Below are 27,025 nucleotides of genomic sequence, written 5' to 3'. Positions count from 1 at the left end.
AACCTGATCCCAGTTTACCATACCAACTCCTTGCCTGACATTTACTCTATTTATATTTCCCCCAAACCGCATTACCTAGTTTTTTCTGAACAATCTATGTTCTTTCATGATTCTAATTCTTTGCATGCATGGTTTCTTCTACTTTAAAACATCCATTGTCTGCTAGACCAAATGATGTTCACTCTTGGACTATACTATGGCACACACAGGCGCATGCACACACACACACACACACTGAATATATACCATGTTGAATAAAGCAAGCAAACCTCAGCTTAAATGACTCTACTTTTCTGAAGGCTGTCCTGACTCCCCTAGGGAGTGCTGCTTCCAGCTGCATGTTTCCAGTAGTATATTTTATATATTTGTTACTATAGTATTTACCTTGGCATATTATAACATTCATGTGTCTTCATTACACATAAAAGTTGTTTCTGTTCACATTTTTTACTGTAGTTATCATGTCTAGTAAGTAGTCAAATAATGTTTGGCTTAAATGTTGGTAGAAGAATATCATTGTGGTTTAGAAATCAATGTTTAGAATTGATGGATGTGAGCTCGGTTCTACCACTTATTAGCTATATGAGTTGAGGAAAATAATTCTCTAGGGCTTAGTTCCTCAACTTTACCAATGAGGAAAATAGGACATGATCAATAGGGTGGCTGTGAGTATTCACTGAGGTGTAAAATACAGTGCCTGGCACAAAGTCAACAATCAAGATTAATTATTGTTGTTACCATGCTGTTGCCATCTTCTCTATGAATACTTTGTAGCTGTACAGCTAATCTCTTCTGTTTCTTGTCACTTATTGTACATTTAAAGATACTTATTACTTTCTACATTTTGTACTTGGCTGTAAATTCATGGAAGCAGGACTATTTCCTAATTCATCTTTGTATCTCATAAGCCTCATCAGCCAGGGCCTGCATGCAGATTGTAGTTAGGAAATATTTGATGACAGAATCAATCTGCCACTTAAAAAATATATTTATTGATGTCTTTTTAATGAATGCCATATTTTTTACTGACAGCAAAGCAAAAGTATCTAAATAGGGAATTTTTGTTATTATATTACTACATTAAGATGCTTACCAGAGATTAAAAACTTGTCATTTTTGAAAAGTTTTATCAAGAAACAGCTGGAATATTTAAGAATGCAAATCAAGTAGCTATCATGTATATTACATATAGCAAAGACTGCATAGCGTACAGTCAGCATGTATTTTAGAGTTATATGGCCACCGACTTAACTCATGGGCCCAAAACTTACAATAAAGAAGACAATTTTATTTTAATATATTTAATTTTACAAGTTATTTGACCTTGGGATAAACTAATATTTTAAGAATATAAGGTTTATGAAGTAAGGTTAATCTCATATTTGTTTTTAATTTTAATTATTTTTAATTTTCTCATCTTTTATATTTTTCATCACTTGCTATCCAGATTGACTAGTAAAATCTATTTCAAAAATTAAAATTTAAAGTGGAATATATACTATGTTTTTAAAAAATCTCCTTTGGACATAAACTTTTTTTAAGCTTACTTTTGTTCCCATCATTAGATTATTTAACACAATGTGTCCATCATTTGTGGATGAATTTGTGCCACCATGTTCCGTAAAAAGATTTGAGTATATTTTCATTTAAACATCCTCATATATATTTTTAAAACTTTAAAGCAAAGTTAATGTTAAAAGATGAATAATGGCATTTTCCATTATTGCAAAAAGGTTTAGAACATGAATAATGTACAAGAAGCCCACTTATCCTTCAATTACTAAGTTTAATAGAAAATCAGGGGAAGCAGATAGCAGGGCATTTGAAAATTAAATCTGAATGTTGAATTCTCCATACATTCTCTCTGATAACATTTTATTGCCTATCTAATAAGAAATTAACAAGCACAAACAAAAAGCTTTACTACAAAAAGAAAAACCTTAATCATTGCTTTTGCAGAAAAAGAGGATGTCAAGGAAAAATCCAATTCAATTTATAAACCTTTTACTTTGGAAAATAAATTGAGAACTTTCAAAAATATATTTAATATAAAGTGTTACACTAAACTAACGATTACCACAAGAAAAGCCTTTAGTTAAAGTGACACTAATAGTAAAGAAGGCTATATTTACAGATTGGAATGGTGCTATTTGCACATGGGACAATAAAATCTGTCTTCTTGAATAAATACATTCAACAAAAAAAGTTGCCTCTACAATGTCCTTCATTTAAATTGGTGGTATTTTAGAACTCTCTCTCTATATATACATCTATACACACACACACCTATATATACACACACATATATATGTAAACACACAAACACACATGTATACATACATATGCATATATATATTTATTTTTTTCTATTTTATAACATAATGTATTTTACATCTATAGCACCATCTAGCAAGTTTGCTAAAAAGAAACAGTTCTAACACTAAACTAAAATTACTGTGAAATAGTCTTTTGTTGGATGAAATTCTAAAAAGAACTGGGCCCAAAACAATATGCTACAAAGCAGAGTGGCCAACATTACAATTCTATCTTGAGAAGATTTGGTAAAATATTAGTATTCCCAATTGCTGGTTTTTAGAAATTTTTTTATTTTTTGAAAACCATGGATGGAATTGTAATAATTTATGAATCTATTTTTTCAAAATTATTAAAATGTTTTTGATTTCCCTCTGTTTTCCTTTTTAAAAATTCACAAATAATTTCCATCTAATTATTCTTGCTCTGTTATTTGTAAACATGAAAAGTTATAAGTTGAATAGCCAATAGTCTTTTACAATGTGCCTAATATTTAAAGTATTTTATTACTTCTTGCTTATTAGAGAAATATAAGAAAATTAAAATTAACAAAGGAATATTAAAAACTCTATCATTATATTCATTTGTTGTCATTATTGATATCTTTATACATGTCCTTTTATAGTTACAATGTATATGCAAAGTATATATATAGATTTTCTATAACCAAGATCCTACCATCCTTATGGCTTTATAATCTACTATTTTCAGTCATTTACCCACCATTAGGAATTTTGTTTATGTCAAACAAAAGAAAGTATATTTCTATTTCAATCAATATACAATAGAAAAAGTAGAATTAAAATGTAATCAAGGGGCTAGCCTGGTGGTGCAGTGGTTACGGGCACGCACTGCACTTCGGTGGCCCTGGGTCCGCGGGTTCAGATCCCGGGTGCACACTGATACACTGCTTGTCAAACCATGCTGTGGTGGTGTCCCATACAAAGTAGAAGATGGGCACAGATGTTAGCCCAGGGCCAATCTTTCTCAGCAAAAAAAGAGAGGATTGGCATCGGATGTTAGCTCAGGGCTGAGCTTCCTCCACAAGAAAAAAGTAATCAAGCAAAATTATTTTTAAAAATAGAAATATTCTTAAAAGGATGCATAAAATCTGTAAGTTGCTATAAAACCACCCCACAGAACACCAAAAGTACAAAAGCTTGGAAGATAGTTACTAGATAACATTTATATTTAATAAAGTTGCTAGTTTTTGTTTGTTTTGTTTTCGCCAAAAAATAGCATTGGCCAACCTGTCTTTACCCTAATTGCCTTTGGCCAATCTGCTCTAATCTAAATAGTTCTTCAACCAATGAAGACCTGGCACTGACATAGATCATGATGATTAAATGCCGGTTGAGTGTCGGTACTGAAAAAGAGTAACGATTAGAAGATTATATTCAAGAAAGATCTGGGAAAACATAAGAGATAATCCGAGTGTGTATCCAGTGTCCTGCATTGGGCTAAGCACTTTATGAATAGAGAATTATTTAATTTTTGTAACTCTGGTAGGTAGATCAAATAAAGGCCATTCTGTAAATGCCGTTCCTGAACCGCAGAAGACTCGGTGAACGACCCCAAATCACACAGTTGGCGAGCAGAATCTGCAATCTTTGACTCCAAGGCTCATGCAGGTTTGCCAGTAAACTCACTGTACTGAGAGAAGTAAGTGGTAGGCTGAAGACTGTTGCCAGGCTCCTTGCTTCAGAGAGAAATGACAACTGTACTGAACTGATAGATTTCGTTAAAAATTGCAATTTAATATTTCTTATTTTTTCTCTTTCTGTGTAGATACTATCAGAGTCCAGTAGGAATTAAATTGAGACTAGTAGCTTCGTCTCTACATCTCTCTTTTAGGACAAAGGAGAACACAAACACTGGCAGGAAATAGAGTTGTTTATAACCTCATCGTAGTGGTGCTGCTCCATTAAATGACATGTTGAAAGAGAATTCAATGTTTTAATTGCATTTAGTGCTAATTGGACCTTTATAATGTAGGTGAGATACACATTTGCATTGTGTTCTTTTCCTTTTCTCATCAGTTATCCCTAATTTTCACAATGATTATTAACATAACCCAAAGTTAATATGCTCAGGATGTGCCAGAAAAGATTATGTGTCATGCTGTGATTCATTAAAGCCGGAGAAACGACTGCTTCATTTTTCAATTTTTTAACAGATAATTCATTTTATAATCTTGAAAGATAAATTTTCTGCTGTTCAGAGCTTTCTGTTAATACTTTTTCTTTGAAAAATGGCATTTTGACCACATCTATCTACAAGGGGGGAGTTTAAGGGATCTCCTTAACATTCTTAAATTGCTTGCTTTTTCCAGTCTGGGATGATTTTTTTATGTGGCTTTGGCACCTTCTTTCTGGAAAAGCCTATTTAAGAAATGTTACTAACTTCTTGATTATTTTCATACTTTATTTACGAGAACTTCAAGATGTTTTTCCAATTCTCAGACATATATTAATTGCTAGAAGATAACCTCCCCCAATATTATGGTTTTTCTATGGTATGATGTGATAAAGACCAAAAAACCCCAGATGACCTTTCTAAAAAATATTCTTTTGAAAATTGTTCTCTGGATAAGTTGATGCTGATACTACCTTAAGGTTGACATTTTTCCTAGCTGTGCTATTAGGGTTTGTTTCTCAGAACCTCATGCCCGACAGAGATTATATTTTTCTTAAATTTGCTATGGCTTCCTGAAAGGAAAACACCAAGTCATTGATAATTATTGAAATTATTGAAAATACCAAGTCATTCATAACTATTAAAGAAAATATATACACAAATATTTCATAACACAGTGCTCAGATAATACTCATTTAGAACATACAGATATGTCTCATAAATATCAATCTAATCATTGCTGATATATGAGAACTGGCTATTTCATTTAAAATATACAAGTTGAAAAAGATATATTGATTATTTCTCAATGGAATATTTTAGTGAAAATAATACACTAAAGTGCATTTCAAAGATAGAACTTATCTAGTCACTACTTATGAAGGAAACTTCAGTATTCTATACTGAAGAAAAATGAGTAATCTATACTGATGCTAAAGGTGAGTTCTAGAAAGACAGGCTCACTATTTGGTTTCAAGGACAATGATAAAATACCTGAACATTTAATAGAATTGTGTTTTTAATAACTTACATGCAACGTGCATGCTGAATTTAGAACATTTTGAGTGTGAGATTTCTATTATCTTATAGGTAAAAAGAATTACTCAGCTGAAATAACTGACGACGACTGTGAACTTTTATTTAGAGATTTCAAGGAGCCAGGCACTATGCTCAGTGCTTTATATGCATTTTTTCTCATTTATATTCATAAGAAATTTGTATGATAGTACTGCCATCACTTTGCAGACCTGATGCTTACAGAAATTAAGAAAATTGTCCAAGGTTACACAGCCCAGTAGTGTTTAAAGGATAAAGATCCAGGTTTGTCTTTGTCATTATGCTTTAGGAAAAGAGATATAGATTTAAATATTAAAACTTTATATTTTTGGCCTTTATGTTTTGTATTCATTCATTAACCTTAATTTTCATGATCTTGGGATTTAACATATTCATAGCATTTGATTAAACTTTAATCAATATTAACTTAAAACTTCCTCAGTTCCCTTAGTAATTCCTGTTGACAGAAGGAGCAGCAGCTACTATTCATTTACTGCCTACAGATGTGCCTCCCCCCCGCCACTGCCCTGTGGTCTCAGCCTCGTCCCACACTCTGATTTTAGCTCTAATCCACAAAGAGCCCCTCCCTTAGTCTCAGTATCACGTGGCCTTGCCACATTCAGATGTTACTTAATCCTCCAGTGAGTGTGTTCTGAGCTCACTGCCAGGGCTTTCTAGGTCTGGAAGACACACTTCTTTTCCTGGAATGCCTGGTCTCTGCTGAGTGTCTGAATCGTTCTCCCACTTGGCTCTTCTAAGATTTCAATCTGTTCCCTTTCACTTATTCATCCTATCCAGCTTGAATTCCCCCTCAATGCCCTATATTATAAACCAGCAGCAAGGCCTTTGCCTGTGCTCATATGTCTTGCAAGGACTTATCAATCTGTTTCTGACCTGTGGACATGATTACACAATTTTCAGGTCCAAATCTCATCTCTCTGGCTTACAATTCTGGGTTCTGAAACCAAGAACCAGATAAGCTCAAGTTCTCGTTCATACTAACTTGCATTCTCTCTCCCAATCCCATCTTCCAGCCAATCTACTGTATTTGATTACCAGCATATCTGGGTCACTGCCACCAATAATACAGTGTTCCATCTTCCCCAAACATGCTTTTTTGCAAGAAGTCATTAAAAAATCTAAGTGGCACCATTTCACCAAGCATTAAAAATAGATAATTCCTTGGGGCCGCCCTGTGGTTTAGCAGTTAAGTGCACGCACTCCGCTACTGGCGGCCAGGGTTCGGATCCTTGGCTCACACCAATGCACCACTTGTCCGGCCATGCTGAGGCGGCGTCCCACATACAGCAACTAGACATACAACTATCTACTGGGGCTTGGGGGAGAAAAAGAGAAAAAAAAAAAAAAAAAGGAGGAGGATTGGCAATGGATGTTAGCTCAGGGCCGGTCCTCCTCGGCAAAAAGAGGAGGATTGGCATGCATGTTAGCTCAGGGCTGATCTTCCTCACAAAAAAAATAAAATAAAAATAATTCCTTAATATTAACTAAACCAAGGACTAACAAGAAAAATATGAACCCCTCTGCTTTTGTCAGAATTACTTTATCTTCCAAGAAGAATAGCTTAAAATTACCAGAAAGTTGAATAACCTTCTTCCTTTTAGTTTTTATGAATTTCGAGTTTTTTAAACATCTTTTTAAACTTTATTTTTCAAATTATATCTCTAGATTTAACCAGCATCTAGATCAAGAAATAGAGCACTATCAGTCTCCCCCCAGGAATAACAACTATTCTGATTGGACTAGTTTTTCTTGTTTTTGAACTTTTTATAAACAGACTTAGGAAATTTGTCTGAATTCTTTTGCTCATATTATATTTCTGAGATCCATCCATGTCGTTGCACATAGGAATAATTTATTCATTTCCATTGCTCTATAGAATTCCATTGTACAAATATACTACAGTTAATATATATACCATGCTGGACATTTAGGTTGTTTCCAACTTTTTGATATTACGAATAGTGAACATATCTATTTTTTGTATGTATCTTTTATGAGCACATGTATGCGTTGCTGTTGGGTAAATACGTAGGAGTAGACTTTCTGAGACAGGATGTGCATATGTTCACACTTAATAGGTGATGTCAAATTGTCTTCCAAAATGTACTAATTTATATCCCACTAACAATACCTGAGAATTCCAGTTGTTTCAAAATTTTGCTTTGTCTGTCTTTTGTATTTTAGCCACTCTGATGAACGTGTGGTAGTTTCTTGTGGTTTATTTTATAATTCCTTAGTAGTCAATAAAGTTGAATGGCTCTTTATATACTTTTTGCCAATTTTTATATCCTTTTCATGCAGTGTCTATTCCAATCCTATTATCTCTGGCTTTGTTTTGTTTTATTTTCACTCATCAGTTTGTTAGAGTTTACTTTATATACTCTGGATCGGAGATCTTCAATATTAGCTTGAAGCATATCTTGGGGTCTATTGGCTTTAGGTGGTAATAAAGTCTTTCAAATTACTATGAACCTCATTGACTTTGTCTTTTTATAGATTATTGGGATTGTAAGGGTCATGACTGTCTAGGAAAAAAATCCTAGGAACAAATAAAATGAAGCACTATAAAAAAGAGATTTAAGTTTACAAAAACTAGTATAGCTACTACATAAAGTTTCAGGATCTGCTTGTGGGAATCTCTAGTTTAGAGTTTTAGTGATACTATTTATTAGAACGTATTTTTGTGAATCCAGATATTTCTGCTCCTGTTTTTGAATAATTAGAAAAACGTCTCTTTGCAACTTTCAGATGTACAGTGACTTATGAGCTAACCAATATAAATTATATTTTCTTTATGTGCATAATGTTGCTCCAGGCCTGCTGGTTTTCATTAATGTAAATTACTTGGAACTACTAAAGAAAGCCATCCATTCTTTATAACTTACTTGGGACTAAATTTTCTTCATAATATATTTTTTTAAAATCCAGTAGTTTACTCTTTTTATTGGTAATATTAATAGGCAACTCAAAGTTATAATGTATTTAGAGAAATACAAATACAAACATTTTTAAAAGCTCATTTTTATCATTTTTGCTTAAAGTGGTGTTATAGGTCTCCTCCGTCAGGTCAGTACAACACAAATTTAAGAAATTACAGAACATTTTCAGGCAAAAGTAATTCTTATTTGCCTAAATTATCTTTGGAATTGTGTTTTGCAATGCAGTCCTCACTTTCAGGAGAATTCTGAGATTTTTAAACTGAGTGTCAATATTCCTACAAGATGATGGAAGATACAGGTCTGGAAACACAATATAGGAGTGTACGCAAAATCACCCCCTGCTCTATGACATATAAAATCTCCTACAAGAAAATGCAAGCTTGACTCAAAAGATAATATTCCACATCCGTACCCTGGATTGTTACACATTTAATCATCTGAAAGACAGGCAGGCATTAAGTAAATTTTTAATCCCACTAGAGTGTGATCACACTTTGAAATATATGAGCCACCAATGAATTTAGGAAAGGCAAAATGATTTGGCCATTCACTGAATAAACTACTTTCTCTTCATGTATCGTGTCCAATGGCTTAAAACCCATAAAAATTCCTCAAAATTTCTACTTTAAAGTAAATTTCCAGTTATGAGAGCCAATTTTCAACTACTTTTAAGGACCCAAACTTTCCTCATTCTTCAGACAATTTTAGCCTGGAAAGAATAGTCCTGTTTCTATTTTAAGTAATAAAAATTAGGGCAATTCCTAATTAAGTTACAATCAAACTAATAATGTAAATTGAGTTACTACTATATGAGTGAGATTATTTTAGATCTCCCTTCAGTGACAACAAAGACTGATTTGTGTACAGAATGGGAAGAGAAAGAGAGTAAAACTTATATGTGCAGAATTATTTTATCTGGACATTCCATTTGTGGCTACAGAAATAGACTTGGTCTTGTCCATTTATACAAATACCAGCAAAACTATAATTTTGTACTTGTCCAGACCACTAACGACAAATGTTATGTATCAGAAACTGGCGATGGTACTTCACATCTCTAAACTTGTATGGGGGAAAAATGCAGGCTTAGAATGCATAGACTCTTAGAAACAGAGTATTTAGTAATCATCTGTTTGCACATACCCCTCAGAATTTCAAAATAGATATGAAGTCTTTTCTAAAAATACATAAGATGTAATAATATAAAAATAGTTAAAGGGAAGATTACAGAGAATAGAAGCGGAATATCTCAAGGAAACCAGAGAGAAAATGAGCATGCCACATGTGTATTGCATTCATCTTCTAAAATTGCTAAAGATGAATCAAATATCTGACTTTAAGGCTCCAGCAGACAAACCAAAAGGAAAACATTATTAACTACAACATAGTCTGTGACCATATAACAAAAATATACCAGTTGTTGGGAAAAAACAATTTTCTTGACATTTGATTTCTCCATTGGGGTTAAATCAGTGGAAAACTATATGACAGATGCATAGCATTCATAAAGATATCATCAAATCTAGGCTCCTAATTTTAATGTAAAGGGAAGTAATATATTATGTTACTCTCAGTGTTGTAATCAGGCCCAAGAGAGTTTAATTGAAAGAGTATTTTAGTTATCTGAAAATCAATGATTCATTCAAGTATTACATGGAAATCTTGATTAAACAGGTTAAAAGGCAAGGCAATATGTAAAAATAAATAAAATTTTAAACAAACACCAACTTGAGTTGTTAAGCACAATATAGCTATAATATCATTAAGTTTGTAGAGAAGCGTGACACCTGCTTAGATGGAATTTGAATTCTTGTAGAGAAAACAGGCACATAGATACATGATAACAGTATAATGTGTTTAAGTGCTAAATTAGACGCAAAGTAATTCAGTCATAGGGTCATAGATAAGAAGGCAATGAACCCTCAGGTATCTACCTGCATTCATTTTGTTCAAGGTACAAACCACATGAGGTCAGATGGCATGCCAATCATGAGGGAAACCAATGGTTAGTAAGATCTCCTAAGAAACACCACTTTCTTAAAACAATAAGAAGTGTTTGTATAAAGCTGGATTTTCCACAGATGGCAAAGAGCAATCACCATTAATACTTTATGAGACCTTAATTGGAATGGTACTTGTTTACGTGTCTGTTGTGTAGAGCAACTACGGAAAAAATTGTCATAAAATAATCCATTAGCTTCAAGTGACATAAACCACAAAAACTGTGAGACATAAATGGTGCTTTGGATTTCAGAATTAAGTAACTTAGACTATTTGACCTTTAAAATGAAGCTCTCAAATATAATAGTTCTCTTAGGGCACTTGGTATTTCTTTTACCCATGCTATTATTTTTCTAAGGTAAATAACATACCAACCATCGGAAATGGTTAAAGACGTTAAAGGGCACCTAGTTCTAAAGCAATATTTGTGTAAGAGAAGACAACTGTGGCCCAGAGTGATGAACTGTAACATCCCATAGAGAGTTAAGAGCAGATCCGGGACTGAATCCAAGTGATTTGACTCCTAGCCCAGTGCTCTGCCACCTGCGAGGCAGTTAACACAGCCAGAGCGCCTGGCTATGAATCTTGGCTTCACTCCTGACTAGCTGTACATTTTGGGAAGGTTACATACTGTTTCTGTGACTCACTTTTCTCATCTATAAATTGAGAAAATAATAGTAGCTACCTCATGGGGTTTCTGAGGGGAACAAACGAGTTAATTCCAGAGAAGTGTGGAGAGTACCTAGCATAGTGCAAACAGGAGGTAAGGATTTGCTATTAGTACCATTTTATACATGAGCCAGGCCTGAGCCTAGCCTAGTAAAAGAGAGTACACTGGGGAAACACACACTAAACCCTCATGAATGTGCTGGAATTGTTTTTCATCAGATCCACACGAGCAGGCATAGGACTGGGGACCAGGAGCCCTCAGAAGCCCTAACCTCTGTCTACAAGCAAGTTATATTGCTCTCTGCATGGTCAACCTTGCATATTTCTACACTTTTTGCCACTAAGGAAATTTGCATCCTCTAACCGTGGCTGTGGCTTATTTCTCTCAACAGCATCATTTTGCTAAAACTCTTTGCCACCATTTCATGCTTATTTAGAAAATGTAGTCAAGAATTAGAGATTGAGAGTGAGAATCCTCTATTTCTTGATGCTTTTTCAAAATATTATTTTCTTTTAGTCCATACATTTCTTAAATCTGGCTTTTTAATAACTCAAAGATGCAATGTTCAGAGTCTTCTTGACTTTCAGTAGACATCAAGTCAACGTTTTAATTCAGTTTTTCTGACATTGAGTTTTTCATATCTGTAACTTGTAGAGGGAGGGATTAATCCTTATTGAATTAACTTCTGGAAAATATCTTCATAATTCAGAGATTTTTAAATTAATCTTGATCATATTTAACCTCTCCCTATATTTGCATTAAATTAGGCTTTTACTTGCAGTTAAAAAGACATGAAATAAACTGAAAACATTACTAATAAATTGAAAGGTGTTTCTAAAACCAGATCTGACTTGTTGCCTTCATAGAGTGGATCATAACTCACAGAGGCCAACTCAATTTGAAAAGCAATTAGTTGCTTTGTTAATTACTTCCTAATTTTTCATAGAAACTTAATATGTTCTGTTATTTTCTGCCAACATTCTACTTTTGCCCACATTCTACTCCAAACTTCCCATGGGAAGCCACGGGATGTAGAGATTCCAAGAAAAGGCCCTGAACTAATGTAAGTCTGACTTTGAATTCTGACTTCACTGGATTGGCTGAGTGATACTCGGAAAGGTCCTCAACCTTACTAATGTTCCTTTTTTCCAACAATACAATAAGGAATAACTGCACCTAACTTGTAGTTATTTATTTATTTATTTTTCTGTTTTATTTGTTTGCTTGTTTATTCATTTAAATAAATTCTGCAGGCTAAAATAAATGAAGGGTTTTTCACAGTTCTCAGAAAAATAATAAAGACAAATAAATGGCAGATATTGTTAGTAATGAGGAATATTCATTGATTAATATTCCCACAGGTCCAAGAGGAACAAAAATATTAATGTTCAAAGGTCTAGCTTAATCGTCCTTACCTCACACAGAAAATTGTGAGTAATAGGACAAATATCTATGACTTTCGACCTTGTTTTTATTGGCTAAATAGTCGCTTTTTTAAAGTTCTTTTTATATTCTGGACATTGTTTTTGCATTTTTTTTTAATATATGTTGCAAATATTTGCTTTCAGCTGCTTGCCTGTCTTTTGATCATTTACAGCATCTTTTGTCCCAGTAGTCCCTTTTTCTGATGTGAACCAAATGTATCAGTCCTTTTTCATGCTCAGGACATTTCAGTTAGTGATATTCAACTAACGGCCTGCCCCCAAAGAAGGGTGGATCAGAATTTTCTGGGGGCTTTTTCAACGTTCAAGGTACTGTAGATTCTCACTTGTCTTGCTTGCAGGCTGAGAAGGGGCGGTATAACCCCACAGTGAGCATCACTGCCAAACCATGGAAACCGGCACTGATGTCACTGATGATGTGTTGGGGAACAAAATTTTAAAAACCACAGTTACATAATCAAGAAAAATAAATAGACTAACACGGATCTTTACTTCTGAATCTGAATGTAAGATTCACATTCAAATCAACTTAAGAAGAATGGACACCACTGGAGAATAATAGCTTTGAAAAGAACAGTTTTCATAGTCTATCAATATTGGGGATGCCTCTCTCACTTTGGGATTTTTTTTTTTTTTTACTGTGCCAGAATGTACATCACATAAAATTGACCATTTTAACCATTTTTAAGGGTATAATTTAGTTACATTAAGTACATTCACATTGTTCTGCAACTATCATCACCATTCACGTCTAGAACCATTTCATCTTCCCAAATTGAAATTCCGTAACCATTAAACAATAATTCCTCAATCTCTCCTCCCCTTAGCCCCAGCAGTCACCATTCTATTTTCTGTCTCTATGAATTTGACTACTCTAGGAACCTCATACAAGTGGAATCACATAATATTTGTCCTTCTGTGTTTGGCTTATTTTACTTAGCATAATGTCTTCAAGGTTTATCCATGAATGTACCATGTGTCAAAATTTCCTCATTTTTTAAAGACTGAATAACATTCTATTGTATGTATACACCACATTTTCTTCATCCGTTCATCTGTTAATGGACAAATGGGTTGTTTCCACCTTTTAGCCATTGTGAATAATACTGTGAACATTTATGTACAAATATCTGTTTGAGTCCCTGCTTTCAATTATTTTGGGTATAATCTAAGGGTGATGCTTTTAACTGATGTTAATTATTGTATTAAAGACCGAAGAGAAAAATTACCATTTGATTTTCTTCTCCCTCTCCCTGTAATTAAAATGACTGATTGCTTGTGACCAGTGGAAATCAATTTGGTGGAATCAGTTGTGACAGTGATATCAGCATTAAACCGTAGTAAATGTAGTAGATACTCCCAAATTAATTTTTTTGTTCTGTGCCCTTTTGACGCAATCCAAGAATTACTTAATATGACATGAATATTCAAATTTTTGAGCCAGAAACAAAATCTCTACATGTCTGTATAAATAAAAGCCTTATTGATTTACGTTTTTTTTTTTGGTCTAGTTTACTAGAATTTAACTCTGTAGGGGCACAGGAACAATCTGTTTCATTTGCCTCTGTATTTTCAGCCCACACTAGGAACACAATTTTCTTAAAAAATGAACTTTGAACAAGTCTCTAAGCATTAGATATGCCACTTCAGAGCATATATATGAACTTCCTTTTACTATCACTTATATTGGATAATTTATTGCAATAATGCTGTCATTGTATTGCCTTTCTCCAAACATATTTTTTCATAATGCCCTTAATCCGCTATCCATACTTTAAGCTAGTAAGCATAGTCTTATTCATTGATATTTCAAAGTCTCGTCTTCCTCAGTCAATTCTATAACATGTTTTCTCTTCATCTTCCTACATACAATACAATTTTCTTAATTTAAAATATATCATTATAGATTTCATGATGAATGAAAAAATTTAACCTGTGTGTATGGTAGATGAAACATTACATTACCTCAATATTATGTAGTAAGTGATAAAAAAGCCTCTTTCACAATTGTGGGCTGCTTCCTTATTTTTTAAATTGTCTTTCCATCAAGCACCAGAGCTTGGCTGGCCTTGATTCAGTGCTATTTCCAATAAGATCTTAGCTGCTCTAAGTATGAACTGAGAAGAAATGCTTAACGCACTTACACTCTGATTAAATTTGGAAAGGAGAAGATTCCAGGCTTCAAGGCTGACGACAGCACTTGAAAATGTTCACCAGTTAAGATTTATTACTCCCATCACCTCCTAAGGTCCCCGCCTCCTATCACTGTTCCACAAACACACTCTGTATTTTGTTTCTTCTGGATCTGGGCTCACTGTGTTTCCTCTGCGTAGACCGTCCTTCTCATTTAAGCTTCACTTTGAGAAAATCTAACCACCTTCAGCGGCACTCAAATTCTCCACCCTCCTGGAAATATTTTATGCTCTTTTACCAACTGAAGTGTCTCCTTCCTTTGAATCCACATGGCAATTTGTGCTTTCCTAATTGAATTGATTATTATAGCATATACTTGCATCAATATATTGCTAAATTTTCTCTCTCTCTCTCTCTCTTCTCTAGCTTACACGGAATATTACACTGCATGAAATTGGTTTCCTGGAAAGAATCCCTTCCCCTAGCCTGAATAACCCACTGATAGATTGAAGGGAGGAGTGTCTTACAGAGTTCTCAGTAGTCCTGGACAAACAATCAATCCCACTCTATTTACCTCATCACAAGAAATCCAAGTGTTCACTCCAAGATATCTCTCACCACCCAGATACTTCTTCCCATGTAGCTCTTTTTTCACATCCTAATATGACTCAGTTTCCCACCTCATCTTTACCCTACCACCAAACTTTCCCAAGGATCCCTTGAAATTCACACCATCATCAGCAATCTCTTAAATATTAAAACTTCCCTCCAAATATTACCTTTACTTTCTGACTCCCTGCCCCCTGCACCTCTCCCCCACACAAGACACTGTTTTCTGCAGCTGTCTCAAATAGTGGCTTCCATATTTTACATAGCACAGGGCCTAGGGGTAGATAGATGGCAGGTATCTTTCTGTCTCTGGATTGGTGCTTCTAGAATATTATTCCATCTTCTTTGACACCTTCTCCCAATTCCTCTGAAATAAATGCCATCATCAGATCATATCACCCTCTAAATTCTCCTGCTACAGTTATCTACAGACCTCTTGAATAATCCCCTTTATTAATGGACTATTTTAGCATCTGGATTACTGGTTACAATTACACTATTGTATTACACTATTACAATATACTCTTATTATCACAAGTGGTCATGTTAAAAATCTACAGGGACATTCTATTCCAAGGAGCATTTGAGAATTGATCACTCCCTCTCTTATCAATCTTTTTCTTTACATGATGCACCGACTCTGGATTCTCCTAGTATTCCTGCTACCTCCTGGCAGTGACTTCTCAGTATCCTGTGATGGCTCCTCTTCCTGATCTCTATGTGTTGAGTTCCCAGGGCTTAGTCTTTGGACTTTTCCATCTAGAGCCATTTTCTAGGTGATTTCATCCTTGCCTGTGATTTCTTTCTTGAATCTAGATCAGCATCTGCAACTGCCTTGCCAAGACCTATGCTTGTATGTTAAAAAAGCTTCACACACATAAAACCTCTAAAATTGAACTCTTTATTCCTGCTGCACAATACCTGGGGAGAGATGGGGACTTGTTCAGAACAAAACCCTCAGAGTCATCCTTGATTTTCTCTAATGTCCCACACAGACTCCATCAGCAAATCCTTTGGCTGTCTTTTGACTCCCTTCTCACCATCTCCCCAGCCTACCACCATGCTTTCAGCCACTATCAAATCTTGCCTGGAAAGTAATGCATTAGGCTCTGTTTCTACCCTTGTCTGAAAATAGTGTTATCCATCCTCACTCCCAACCCTGCATAACATCCAGAATAATCCTTTTATATTGGGTTATGTCACACCTCTAGACAAAACCATTCAAAGACTTTCTTTCTAATACATCTAGAATAAATCCCACATTCCAGTCCTGGGCTGCAGTTCCAATCTCATCTCCAATCAGTCTTTTTCAGTTACACTGGCCTCCAACCTCCGGCTAGTTTTAGGGACTTCATACTGGAACGCCCAGAATGCACCTTACCTAGGAACCTGCAAGTCTTGCTCTTCACCACGTGGATTTATCTCAAATAGCTACTGATTTTCTTGAACTAACATTTGTTTCTTTCACTAGTTTGTATCACTAGGGTGGTAACTGGGTTTTTTTGGTTTGTTTGATTGTTTTTCGAATTGCTCTATGTCCAACTTCTAGAACAGTGCACACTATCAGTATTCAAAAAATATTTACTGACTAAATGAATGAACTGAATCAATCAATAGTTAACAGGACTAAAATATAAAATAGGATAAAAATCAACTCCAAAGGACAGTTACTTGCAAATCATAACACGAGTTGGACATAATGTGATCGACTTAAATTTGTGGACCACTTTTAGTTATAACTGGTGATTCAGATCAGGAGTCAGTATTTGGTACTGTGGAGGAGCTATTTTGCAAGCACAACTCACATGCTTTCTTTATTTGCTTGGTTGATTTTTCTCTTTCTTATTTAGGGTATTTAAGATGACAAAACTATATGTAAGAAGAGCTCTAATCACAGTTCTCCCGGTAATAGGGAAAGAAAGGCAACTGTTCATGTGCAAAACTAGAGGCTATCAACAGCTGGATTTGCTCAGGAAATTTAGGTTTTATGTATGTTAATAGCTATTTAAAAAAAATCGACTATTAAAATACTTTCAGAAAAATAACTCTGTAATTGAGAATTGAAAATGCTCTAGCCTCTAAACTTTTTCCTAACGCAATGCAATATTCATAAATTTATTTCTTAGTAATAAAACTTGCGACTTTATGTACTGTCAACCATTTAAAAAACTTTAAACATATTTGATAATAACCTACTAGAAGAACATGGGAAATTACGAACTTTCGTCTTAGCTATTGTTTTTTCAATTCTAAGTAGGTTAGCAATTTTTTTGACATGTCCATGTTTTTAACTTTAGTAAAATACTGAAATTAGTAGTGTCATTTTTAACATTTGTTTAACTAGCTTTTGGAATTTTAAAAATTACTGCAGAAAAAATACGGAATTTGTTATATTATTTCTTCTGTTAGAAAATGGTAATTCTGTATTTGCCATTAGAAACTCCATTTTGAGAATCTCTGGAGTTATCCTGAATTAAACCTATTAGATGCATAAAAATATACTAGGAAGACATACATTTTAATCTCTTATTCATTGTAAAACATCATAAATATTGTGTTCCTATTTTTGTACTAAAAATAAAGCCCAAAAACTTGCTCAATATTCACCTCATAATTAATCTGTATTCAGTTTGGCTAATTAAACTCATACATCTCCAAGTTTCAGACTGTTCTTTAAACAACATGAATAAACACTCAGTTAATATAAACTACATGGTTATAGTTTATCTGAAAAATCTGAGCTCTTTGCTTTTATTTTAGTTCTATATCTTAATAAATTTTCTCATACCTTAACTCTGAGCACAGAAGCAAACATCCTTGCATCTTCAGATACACCTCCAATGTAGAATTTTTTCTGAAATACTGGAGGATGATCATTTTCATCCTGAATCTCAATATACACTTTAGCTGTATTGCCTGGAGAATAAAAAATAATATATTTTTTATTGGTGGTCATTCATTAGGGAAAAATGCACTGAAGTAAACACTTATTGTGCTATTTTTATTGAAACAATGGAAAGAGCTTACATCAGAGAATCATCCCTAAATGCCATGCCTAATACCCCAAAATCCAGAGAAGACTCTGATAATGATGCGTCTGGCATAATAATGTTAAGCTGCTGTTATTTCTTTTAATTACATGTCCTGGTGATTCATTTTACTTGATTTAATAGGCACTAAAATATTGTGTTCTGCTAATTTTAATGAGACAACTCAACTGTTCATGTTCACAAACACTTCACAAACATTACCAATTACACCAAAGCGACACAAATATATAAACACCTTATGAGATCATAGAAACTGCCATAATTTGAAAAATATATATTTTTTTATTCTTAAGTATAAAACTAGCAATGATATTCTCTTAGCTTAAAATGTACTATAACATTTTTATTTTAAGATTTAAAGCAAGCAATGGTTGGGTGAGTGCTTACTTCCCCAAAGGGAAAACAAGTTTTGTCATGCATTAAAGGCTATCTATCATTTACTGAAAAAGATATAGCTGAAGGGATGATTGCTGTATGACTCATAAACGCTGGGTTTTGTAATTTGAGCCAAACTAAATATACCATAAAGAATACATTTCGTGATCAAATGTTGGAATTTCACCCTCTCAATCATCACATTTTTAATGAGAAATGCAGCATTTGTCACTAGTCCAAGAATGACCCTTTACAAACTTATAAAAGTAACTTACAAACCAGATAAAATGAGGAAGAAGCAATTAATCATTTTGCAAAAAGTAGATTCAAATTACGTAAGTATTCTGACATATTACCTAAGTGAACTTTTCTCATACATTTCAATTAGGATCAAATATATGGCAACTGACCTACAAACTATTTATTAGGGACATCTTAATTTTGTTGCTTTATTGTATCCCCAACTATAACTAATTAACACCAACCTACCAGCACAGTGGATACATCACGGGTGTACAATATATCTGTGTTGGTTGAATACACGAATGAATAACCTGCGCTGTCTTAGTAAGAATTTAGAAACAGGCTGCTTTTTTGCTTGCTCTGGAAAAGGTCAGAGAGACCAGAGCATTAGCTCCAAGATTTTACCCTATCCCACTTCTACTCATTTAGTTTCCTTCTTATCTGTCTCTTTCCCACCATTCCTGAACTGGAAGAGCTAGAATGAAGAGGAAAATGTGCCAGGTCAACAGAGAAGGGTACCAGCAGGGAAGCACAGCTAATGGCAGATTACGCTTCTCTATCCAATGGTGCCAGGGCTCTCAATTGCACCCTGGTCAGCCATCAACAATCAGAGGTCATCCAAAATGAAACCCATTTTTATCTTAGTAACAGATCATTTTTATCTCTGGAATCAAAATGCTATCGCTCTAAATTTAAAATTTTTTAAAGAAAGGAATCCTATACTATAATATCACCTTTCCAATAACTTTTTTAGGTTCTTAATTAATGACCGTATTAGTTATGGTCCCTACTTGCAATACTTCAAAAAGTAAAGGTTGATTTTCAATTCACTGTAAAGGAATAGATTTATGCTCTGAAACTTATCTACTTTTCTCCTATTACTTTAGAAAATGATGACAGAAGGTTAGGCCCTGGTATAAGTGTATTATGCCATGAGGAACAATTTGTGCTTTAGCAAATCTTTTAAAAAGCTAATATTTCTTTAGGTATTGGGAAAAATAAGGTGAGAATCAGTGTTGTAATTTGAAGCAACACTTATATGCTATATAATAATGTATATGTATACATTTTATAAACTCCAGAGAGACGGCAGTAAAATAATTCTTTAAAATATTAATTTAACAGTTATTAAAAATCTCTAAAATTAACATTCATAGAAACATCTAGATAAATATCTATTTACACTACTGATATTCAATGCACGTAAAGCTCCTGCAAAATAATTTATCCAACTTTAACAACTGAACTAAAGTTTTTCAAGGTTTTCTTTTATAATATTCTCATCTCACATACATCATTATTATAATTTAAAATATCAGGTTTCCATATCAGTTGTGCTTAAGTCCATATTTGTTATGAGACTGTTACAAAATTTAACCATATTCAATTCAGTTCTTTAAAGAAACCATGAAATAAATTGTGATAGTGTTTCCATGCTATAAATTATATTAGGACAGTACAATTATGGAAGGATAATCATAGTACTTAAATATCAATTTAAATTTTTTATTTTAATTTTCATCTGCCAAGTTTGGGCATCTTTAAATTTATATAATAACATTAATAATAATAAATATACATATATTTAACTTATCTAATTATCTCTGTTTTTTTATTGGATGCTCCTCTTGCCTCTAACTTCTTTTCAATATGATTTTACTTTAGTTTCTCCTCCTGACTTTTTCAATATTTGCCTAATGACTCCATAGTATAATTAAATAGTATTAGAACTGGATCACAAATTTGTGCTGCTGAACTGCGTAATTTCTAACTAATCTGCCAGAAAAAGAAATGAAAGAAAATATAATAAATATTTAATGTATACTCAGTATATAATGCTATTGAGTTCCATGTAAGTCTCATCCTGGTCTATTTTTATACCAGATAACTTTATAATATTCACTACTGCCTTATTGCATTTTGTAAGTTTGAGTTTTCTGAATCATAATTTTATTGAAAATAGAAAAAACAAGCAGCACCGAAGTGTGGTTAACATTACACATAGTCTTTTTTTTACATCTATATGAACTAATTAAAAATATTTTTCATTTTAAACATGACTTTGTCCAAATTCAAAACCATCAACATAAATATTTTCTTATTTTTGTAGTTCCTTATTTCTGTTTAAAAGTTGAAGAATTTAAATACAAGTCAACTTCTTCACACATTCTTTCTGTGTCTAGCTAAAATTCAATATTGGTAGCTAACAGTTATTGAACAGTATGTGGCAGATATTGTTTCAAGTTGTACAGAAGAATTTAATGCCGTGAGATGAAACTATCATTAAAACTATTATTATTCTCATTTTTACAGAAGAGTAAAATGGGAAATAGAGAGGTTAAATTACTTGCCCATGTTGCCTGTAGTACATGGTATGACTGAGATTTGAACACATTATTTGACTACAGAACCCAAGCACTCTCATATGCTTATTGTTGCCTCTATGCCCTTAGGAAAAATGTAAATTTGTGTACCATAACATGAATGAAAAGAAGCTTTAGATTTTTTTGCAAGCATCAGTTTAAAGATTACAATCATAAACATCTTGATTTTCTTTAATTTTTCATAAGGAGTCTATAAACCTTGCAGTCATCACCATCTCAGAGACCTCTTCACTGACGACTTCGCCACTCATTTCAATCCCGCTACTGTTTTTTTATTTTCTACACAGTCTTTACCACTGTCTGAAATTACTTTAGTTGAACGTTTATTATCTGACTCTGAAATTAGAATATGAAGTACTTGATAGCCTGTTCTATATCATGTTTTTATTGAATAAGTAAACAAAAAAATACATTAACTGGTTAATAAATCTTAATATTTTGCTTTTGCTGTTGATGATTTCAGCCTAGTTATCCCTCTTAAGATAATAAATTCTATGAGTTTACAGTTCACTGCGTGAAACAGAATGTCCTTTTATTAGCCCTCAATTTTACTTATATCTACATTAAGAAATGTCCTCTAGTTGTCAGTTGTCAGATTTGGTCAGAAAATAAAAGAATATCTTAAGGATATAGTACCTAAGGTAGAAAATGAAGGGCAGGGCAACAACATGGATGAACCTGAAGGGCATTATGCTAAGTGAAATAATTCAAAGAAAGAAAGATGAATACTGTACGATCTCACTTATATGTGGAATATAAAAAAGTAGAACTTGTAGAAACAGAGAGTGGAATGGTGGTTGTCAGGGATTGGGAGTGTGGAAAATGGGGAGATGCTGGTCAGAGATACAAACTTTCACTTATAAGATGGATTAAGCCCTGAGGATCTAATGTACACCATGGTGACTATAGTTAAAAATACTGTGTTGTATACTTGAAATCTGCTAAGAGAGCAGATATTAAATGTTCTCACAACACACACACACACATCCATGCACACACACAAACGGTAACTATGTGAGTTGATGGGTGTGATAACTAACTTGATTGTGATAATCATTTCACAATATATACGTATATCAAATCACCATATTGTATACCTTAAATAGACACAATTTTATTTGTCAATTATACCTGAATAAAGCTGGGGAAAATATTGCAATATGTCTAATCAAAGAATGTAAAATAAATGTTGGCTGGTTAAAAAAAAAAATTACATGTACCCATATAGCTTAATCACTAGAATAGCATTCACTTAGATTTCCTGATTCATTAACATACAACGTACATGACACTGTAGATTTCCTCGGCTCACTTTCACTAAGCATGTGTAAGGGCTAAGGACTGTATCACAATCTTTCACCAAATTTGGGTTTTCACTATTTCAAAGGCAGAAACCTGGAAGCAACTCTGATTTAAATTCCTTTAAGGGAATCTACTTTTTATCTTCTTAAGGATTTGTAGAACCATTTTTTTTTTGGTCAATATTATATTCTTCATTTAATGTAGTTATGAAGTACGTAAAGAAGAAAGATACAGGGGGAAAACGGGGGAAAGCAGTGTTGGTAAAATGGATAAGAGAGTATGGTGGGAGAAACGACCCAAGTGCCTGATGTTCTGATAGCCTCCTACAGTCTCCCTTCTGGTCAGGTGAGACAATATAAGCATTGGAAGGAGAACCACAGGAGATGAAGGAATTTACAAGCTAGATGAAAGATTTATTTGACCAGCGTTTCGGTTAAAAGACATTGTAATCTTTCTATATGCACTTTGGGAGCCAATGCCTCATTTCCCTTCCTTCATGGACATTTCTTTTCTCCAATTTTGTATGAGAAAAACTTTTCGTTGGGCAGCACCTTTGGCTTCAGTAAGCCAAGAAGTTCCAGAAGTGACCCTTGAGGTGAGGAAATGTGAGATACCTTCTGAGGATTTATTAGTTTAAAGAAAGAGAAAATAGAACTGCTAAGTAGTCAAGTTCAGAGAAGGAAGTACGAGTCAGAACAGAAACCTCCTGGAATAGCCCTTCTGTCTACTGTAGACATCCTAAACAAGGCGAAAGGAGTTCAGAAGAGGAAGGGATGTTCAAAATACCATTAACTTTAACTTGACTCCATGTTTTCCAGACCAAATTTAGTTTGGATATTTTTTTCTTTCTTTTGCTTTTAGTAATTAATTCTGTGCTGTTAGTTTTCTCTTCTTAGGGAGACCCTATTATTCTCAAGATGAACGTGTTTCTTTTAGCCACATGACAAACCTATTGCCTACATTGCATTGGGTTCTCATAAAAACTTTCTGAAAAATGATCCAAGAAGTTAAAGCAGTGGTTCTCAACCATGATTGATTTTGTCCATCTGGAGACATTTTTGGTAATAACAACTGTGGGGGGCGGGGGGAAATGTTACTGAAATTTAGTAGGTAGAGGCCAGAGATGCTGAGAAACAGCTCACGATGATCAGGACAGGCCCCCACAATAAAAAATTATCCAGCCCAAAATAGTTTCAATAGTGTTGAGGTTGAAAAACCCCAAATTAAAATAAAAGATAGAGATTAGAGGAGTTCAGATAAAGTGGAAAGATTGTGTAAATATATAATAATGCACTCTCCTCAGTCCATCCACATGCACATACCTTTAATGTGGCATTCAATCAAAATGGGTTGCAATTACTTGATCATATGTTCATCATCCCCATTGTGACTGAGTTCTTTTTTTTTTTAATGTTTTTTTTTTTTTTTGAGGAAGATCAGCCCTGAGCTAATATCCATGCCAATCCTCCTCCTTTTTTTTTTTCCTGAGAAGGACTGGCCCTAAGCTAACATCCATGCCCATCTTCCTCCACTTTATGTGGGATGCCGCCACAGCATGGCCAGACAAGCAGTGCGTCGGTGCACATCCGGGATCCGAACCCAGGCTGTAAGCAGTGGAGTTTGTGTACTTAACTGCTACACCACGGTGCCAGCCCCATGACTGAGTTCTTTAAAGTCAGGGGTTCAGTGCTGTTCACCTCCACTCCTGTCACTACCTGTTGGCCTCTGCTCCTGATACTCCCTCCGTCTGAATGCTCTGAACTCCAACTATATCTCTAATTATTAGTAATATATATACATCAAAGAAATATTTATTGTCATACTTAGGAATACAGGAGCTTACTTAGTTTTATGAGAAAACATACATTAGACTAGGGCCAGCCACAGTGGCCTAGTGGATAAGTTTGGTGTGCTCCGCTTCAGCAGCCCGGGTTTGGTTCCCGGGTGTAGATCTACACCACTCATCTGTTAGTGGTCACGCTGTGGTGATGCAAAAAAACCCACAACATACACTAGACTAGATTGTAAAATTTTAAAGGCAAGGACTAGGACTGCGTTTTCCTTATCGCTATATATTTTTTATGGTTTAACACATTAAATAGATTTTTTGAACTGTATCATACTGATGGTAAATGGTTTCTACATTCTCCAATGATTCTACTGCACAGAACTTTCAAAATGCTTGCAATACCAGACTTATATTTGTTACTTTGCTAAGGCCAAGAGATTAAAGTTAGTTCTTCATTAAAACACACAAACACACACACAAATATCTTTTTATGCTGTTTTTCTTTTAATACTATTTTTGTATATGTTTTACTGGCAAATTAATTCTTTAGAAGCACTGTGACTTCCACACAGTAGGTGTTTAATAAATGTTGAATTAGCCTGAAATTGCTACCACTCCCCTACCTAGTATCCACTTAAATAAAATGAGTCACTCTATTTTATCCCCATAAATTAAATGAGATAATATATTTTAAGCCCTTAAAAATCATAGAACCTGGGCCGGCCCCATGGCTTAGCAGTTAAGTGCGCGCGCTCCGCTGCTGGCGGCCCGGGTTCGGATCCCGGGCGCGCACCAACGCACCGCTTCTCCGGCCATGCTGAGACCGTGTCCCACATACAGCAACTAGAAGGATGTGCAACTATGACATACAACTATCTACTGGGGCTTTGGGGGAAAAAAATAAATAAATAAAATTATATATAAAAAAAAATCATAGAACCAAACAACTGCATGTTGTTAATTAAGATTGAGTATCTATCTTAAAGATAACAGTTTTTTAAGAGTTTAATATCAAGAAAATATTGAATCTGAAGCCATTTCATAATGCTATGGGCTATTTGGAATTACTCTGAAGATTCTTGGTATTTATACTAGTGTTAATTTATATTGTGTTCCTCTGCCCTAGTTTATATGTCTGATAAGTGACTGGTTCTACAGATAAAGTAATGCTTAAGAATAAAAGGATCCTCTGAGATAAGCACTTAATCCCACCTTACTAAGGGGTTTATAGATAGTTCTTCACTAAAAAAAAAAGTAAGGTTTGAATGAAAAGAAAGAGTATGCCAGAAATATGTTATAGTGTGCTCATTAGATAAAATTAGCAAGAATATAATATATTTACAGGATTTTTAAAAAAATAAATTATTAACTATGTTAGAATGAGAAAAGTCATTGCTGCTTATTTCTCAGTTTTTTACTCTCCAGAAATTACACTTAGTTATATTTATACATACTGTTTATTTTCAGTAGCTAGGCAGCAAGACAGATTGAATCTTTTGAGGTTCATTTTAATAGTTTTCTAATTCAGCTTTGACATTGATTTAATTAGCTTTTGCATGATTTTAATTGCTCGTATCTAAAACATACATTTTGTGTATATGTTTGCTGAAAGTTAATAACTAAATTAAGCATATAACTGCATGCAACTACTGGCTTTAAAACTGACACTAGGATTAGTATAACATATAGTTGATTTTTAGCTGTCTTCTAGTGAAGAAAATGACGACTTTGACAATTTTACTACTATAGTGATGACATATTCAGAAGAGTAATATTCTAGATATTAATTAAAGTTTGGCTTTGTATCCATATTAACATATTTTTTCATTAGGAAAATTTAATGAACTACTGAACTAAGTTTCTCTGTAGACGGTAACCATCAAAATCGAAGCTAAGAATGCAATATAGTTTCTTTTCATTGGTATCCCTAGCATTTTATGCTATTCTTGTGAGACCAAACAGATGCATTTAGAGGCCTTTGCAACACAATGATTATTACTTTTAGCTCAGTCTGTTTCCATTCAGAATAAACAGACACTATTTTAATTCATTTGTATCTATTAAATGCCAACTCTCTAAACAAACCAACTTAATACAGGATCCATTAGGACCAACAAAACTGCTGTAGTTGTAAACTGGGCAATAAAAAAAATTTAAGCACAAGCTGTGGAGCCAGAGCCTGGGTCAAATACCACTAACACCCAATATCCCGTGTACGCTGGGTTACCTTACATAGGTTACTTACCCTTTCTGAGCTAAGGTTTCTCATCAATAACCTGGTAGTAATCACACATAACTAACTAGATTAAATGAGCAAATACATGTTAAGTATTAAATACTAAATGGTGGCTTCACTATTTCAAATGTGTCTCAGAGCTTCTTGACTCTCAAGGAAGGAGAAAGTATTAGTAACATTATTATTATTATCATTATCAGAAGGAGGAAGAATAGCAATGCCATGAAATTAAAAAAAAAAATTCCTAGCTCTGAATTATAAAAAAAATTGTTTCATATGGGATGTTATATAGGAAATATCAAATGCTGTAGTGGAAGATACATATT

General features: G+C 33.9%; 1 protein-coding gene across 10 annotated transcripts in view; it reads right to left on the bottom strand.

The window, feature by feature from the left end:
- Nucleotides 1–27,025, bottom strand: part of PCDH15 (protocadherin related 15) — an 800,695-nt gene that overhangs the window by 78,673 nt on the left and 694,997 nt on the right. For all 10 annotated transcript variants that reach the window (XM_058543433.1, XM_058543426.1, XM_058543425.1 and 7 more), the window contains one exon: nucleotides 18,109–18,236. In XM_058543433.1, coding sequence (XP_058399416.1) covers nucleotides 18,109–18,236 — 128 coding nt within the window. The remainder of the gene's footprint in view (nucleotides 1–18,108; nucleotides 18,237–27,025) is intronic.

The sequence above is a fragment of the Diceros bicornis genome, chromosome 6 (genome assembly GCF_020826845.1).
Source record: "Diceros bicornis minor isolate mBicDic1 chromosome 6, mDicBic1.mat.cur, whole genome shotgun sequence".
In the NCBI taxonomy this organism is placed as follows: domain Eukaryota; kingdom Metazoa; phylum Chordata; class Mammalia; order Perissodactyla; family Rhinocerotidae; genus Diceros; species Diceros bicornis.
Note: the sequence above shows the minus strand (reverse complement) of the source record. Positions and strands in the feature narration are given on the sequence as shown.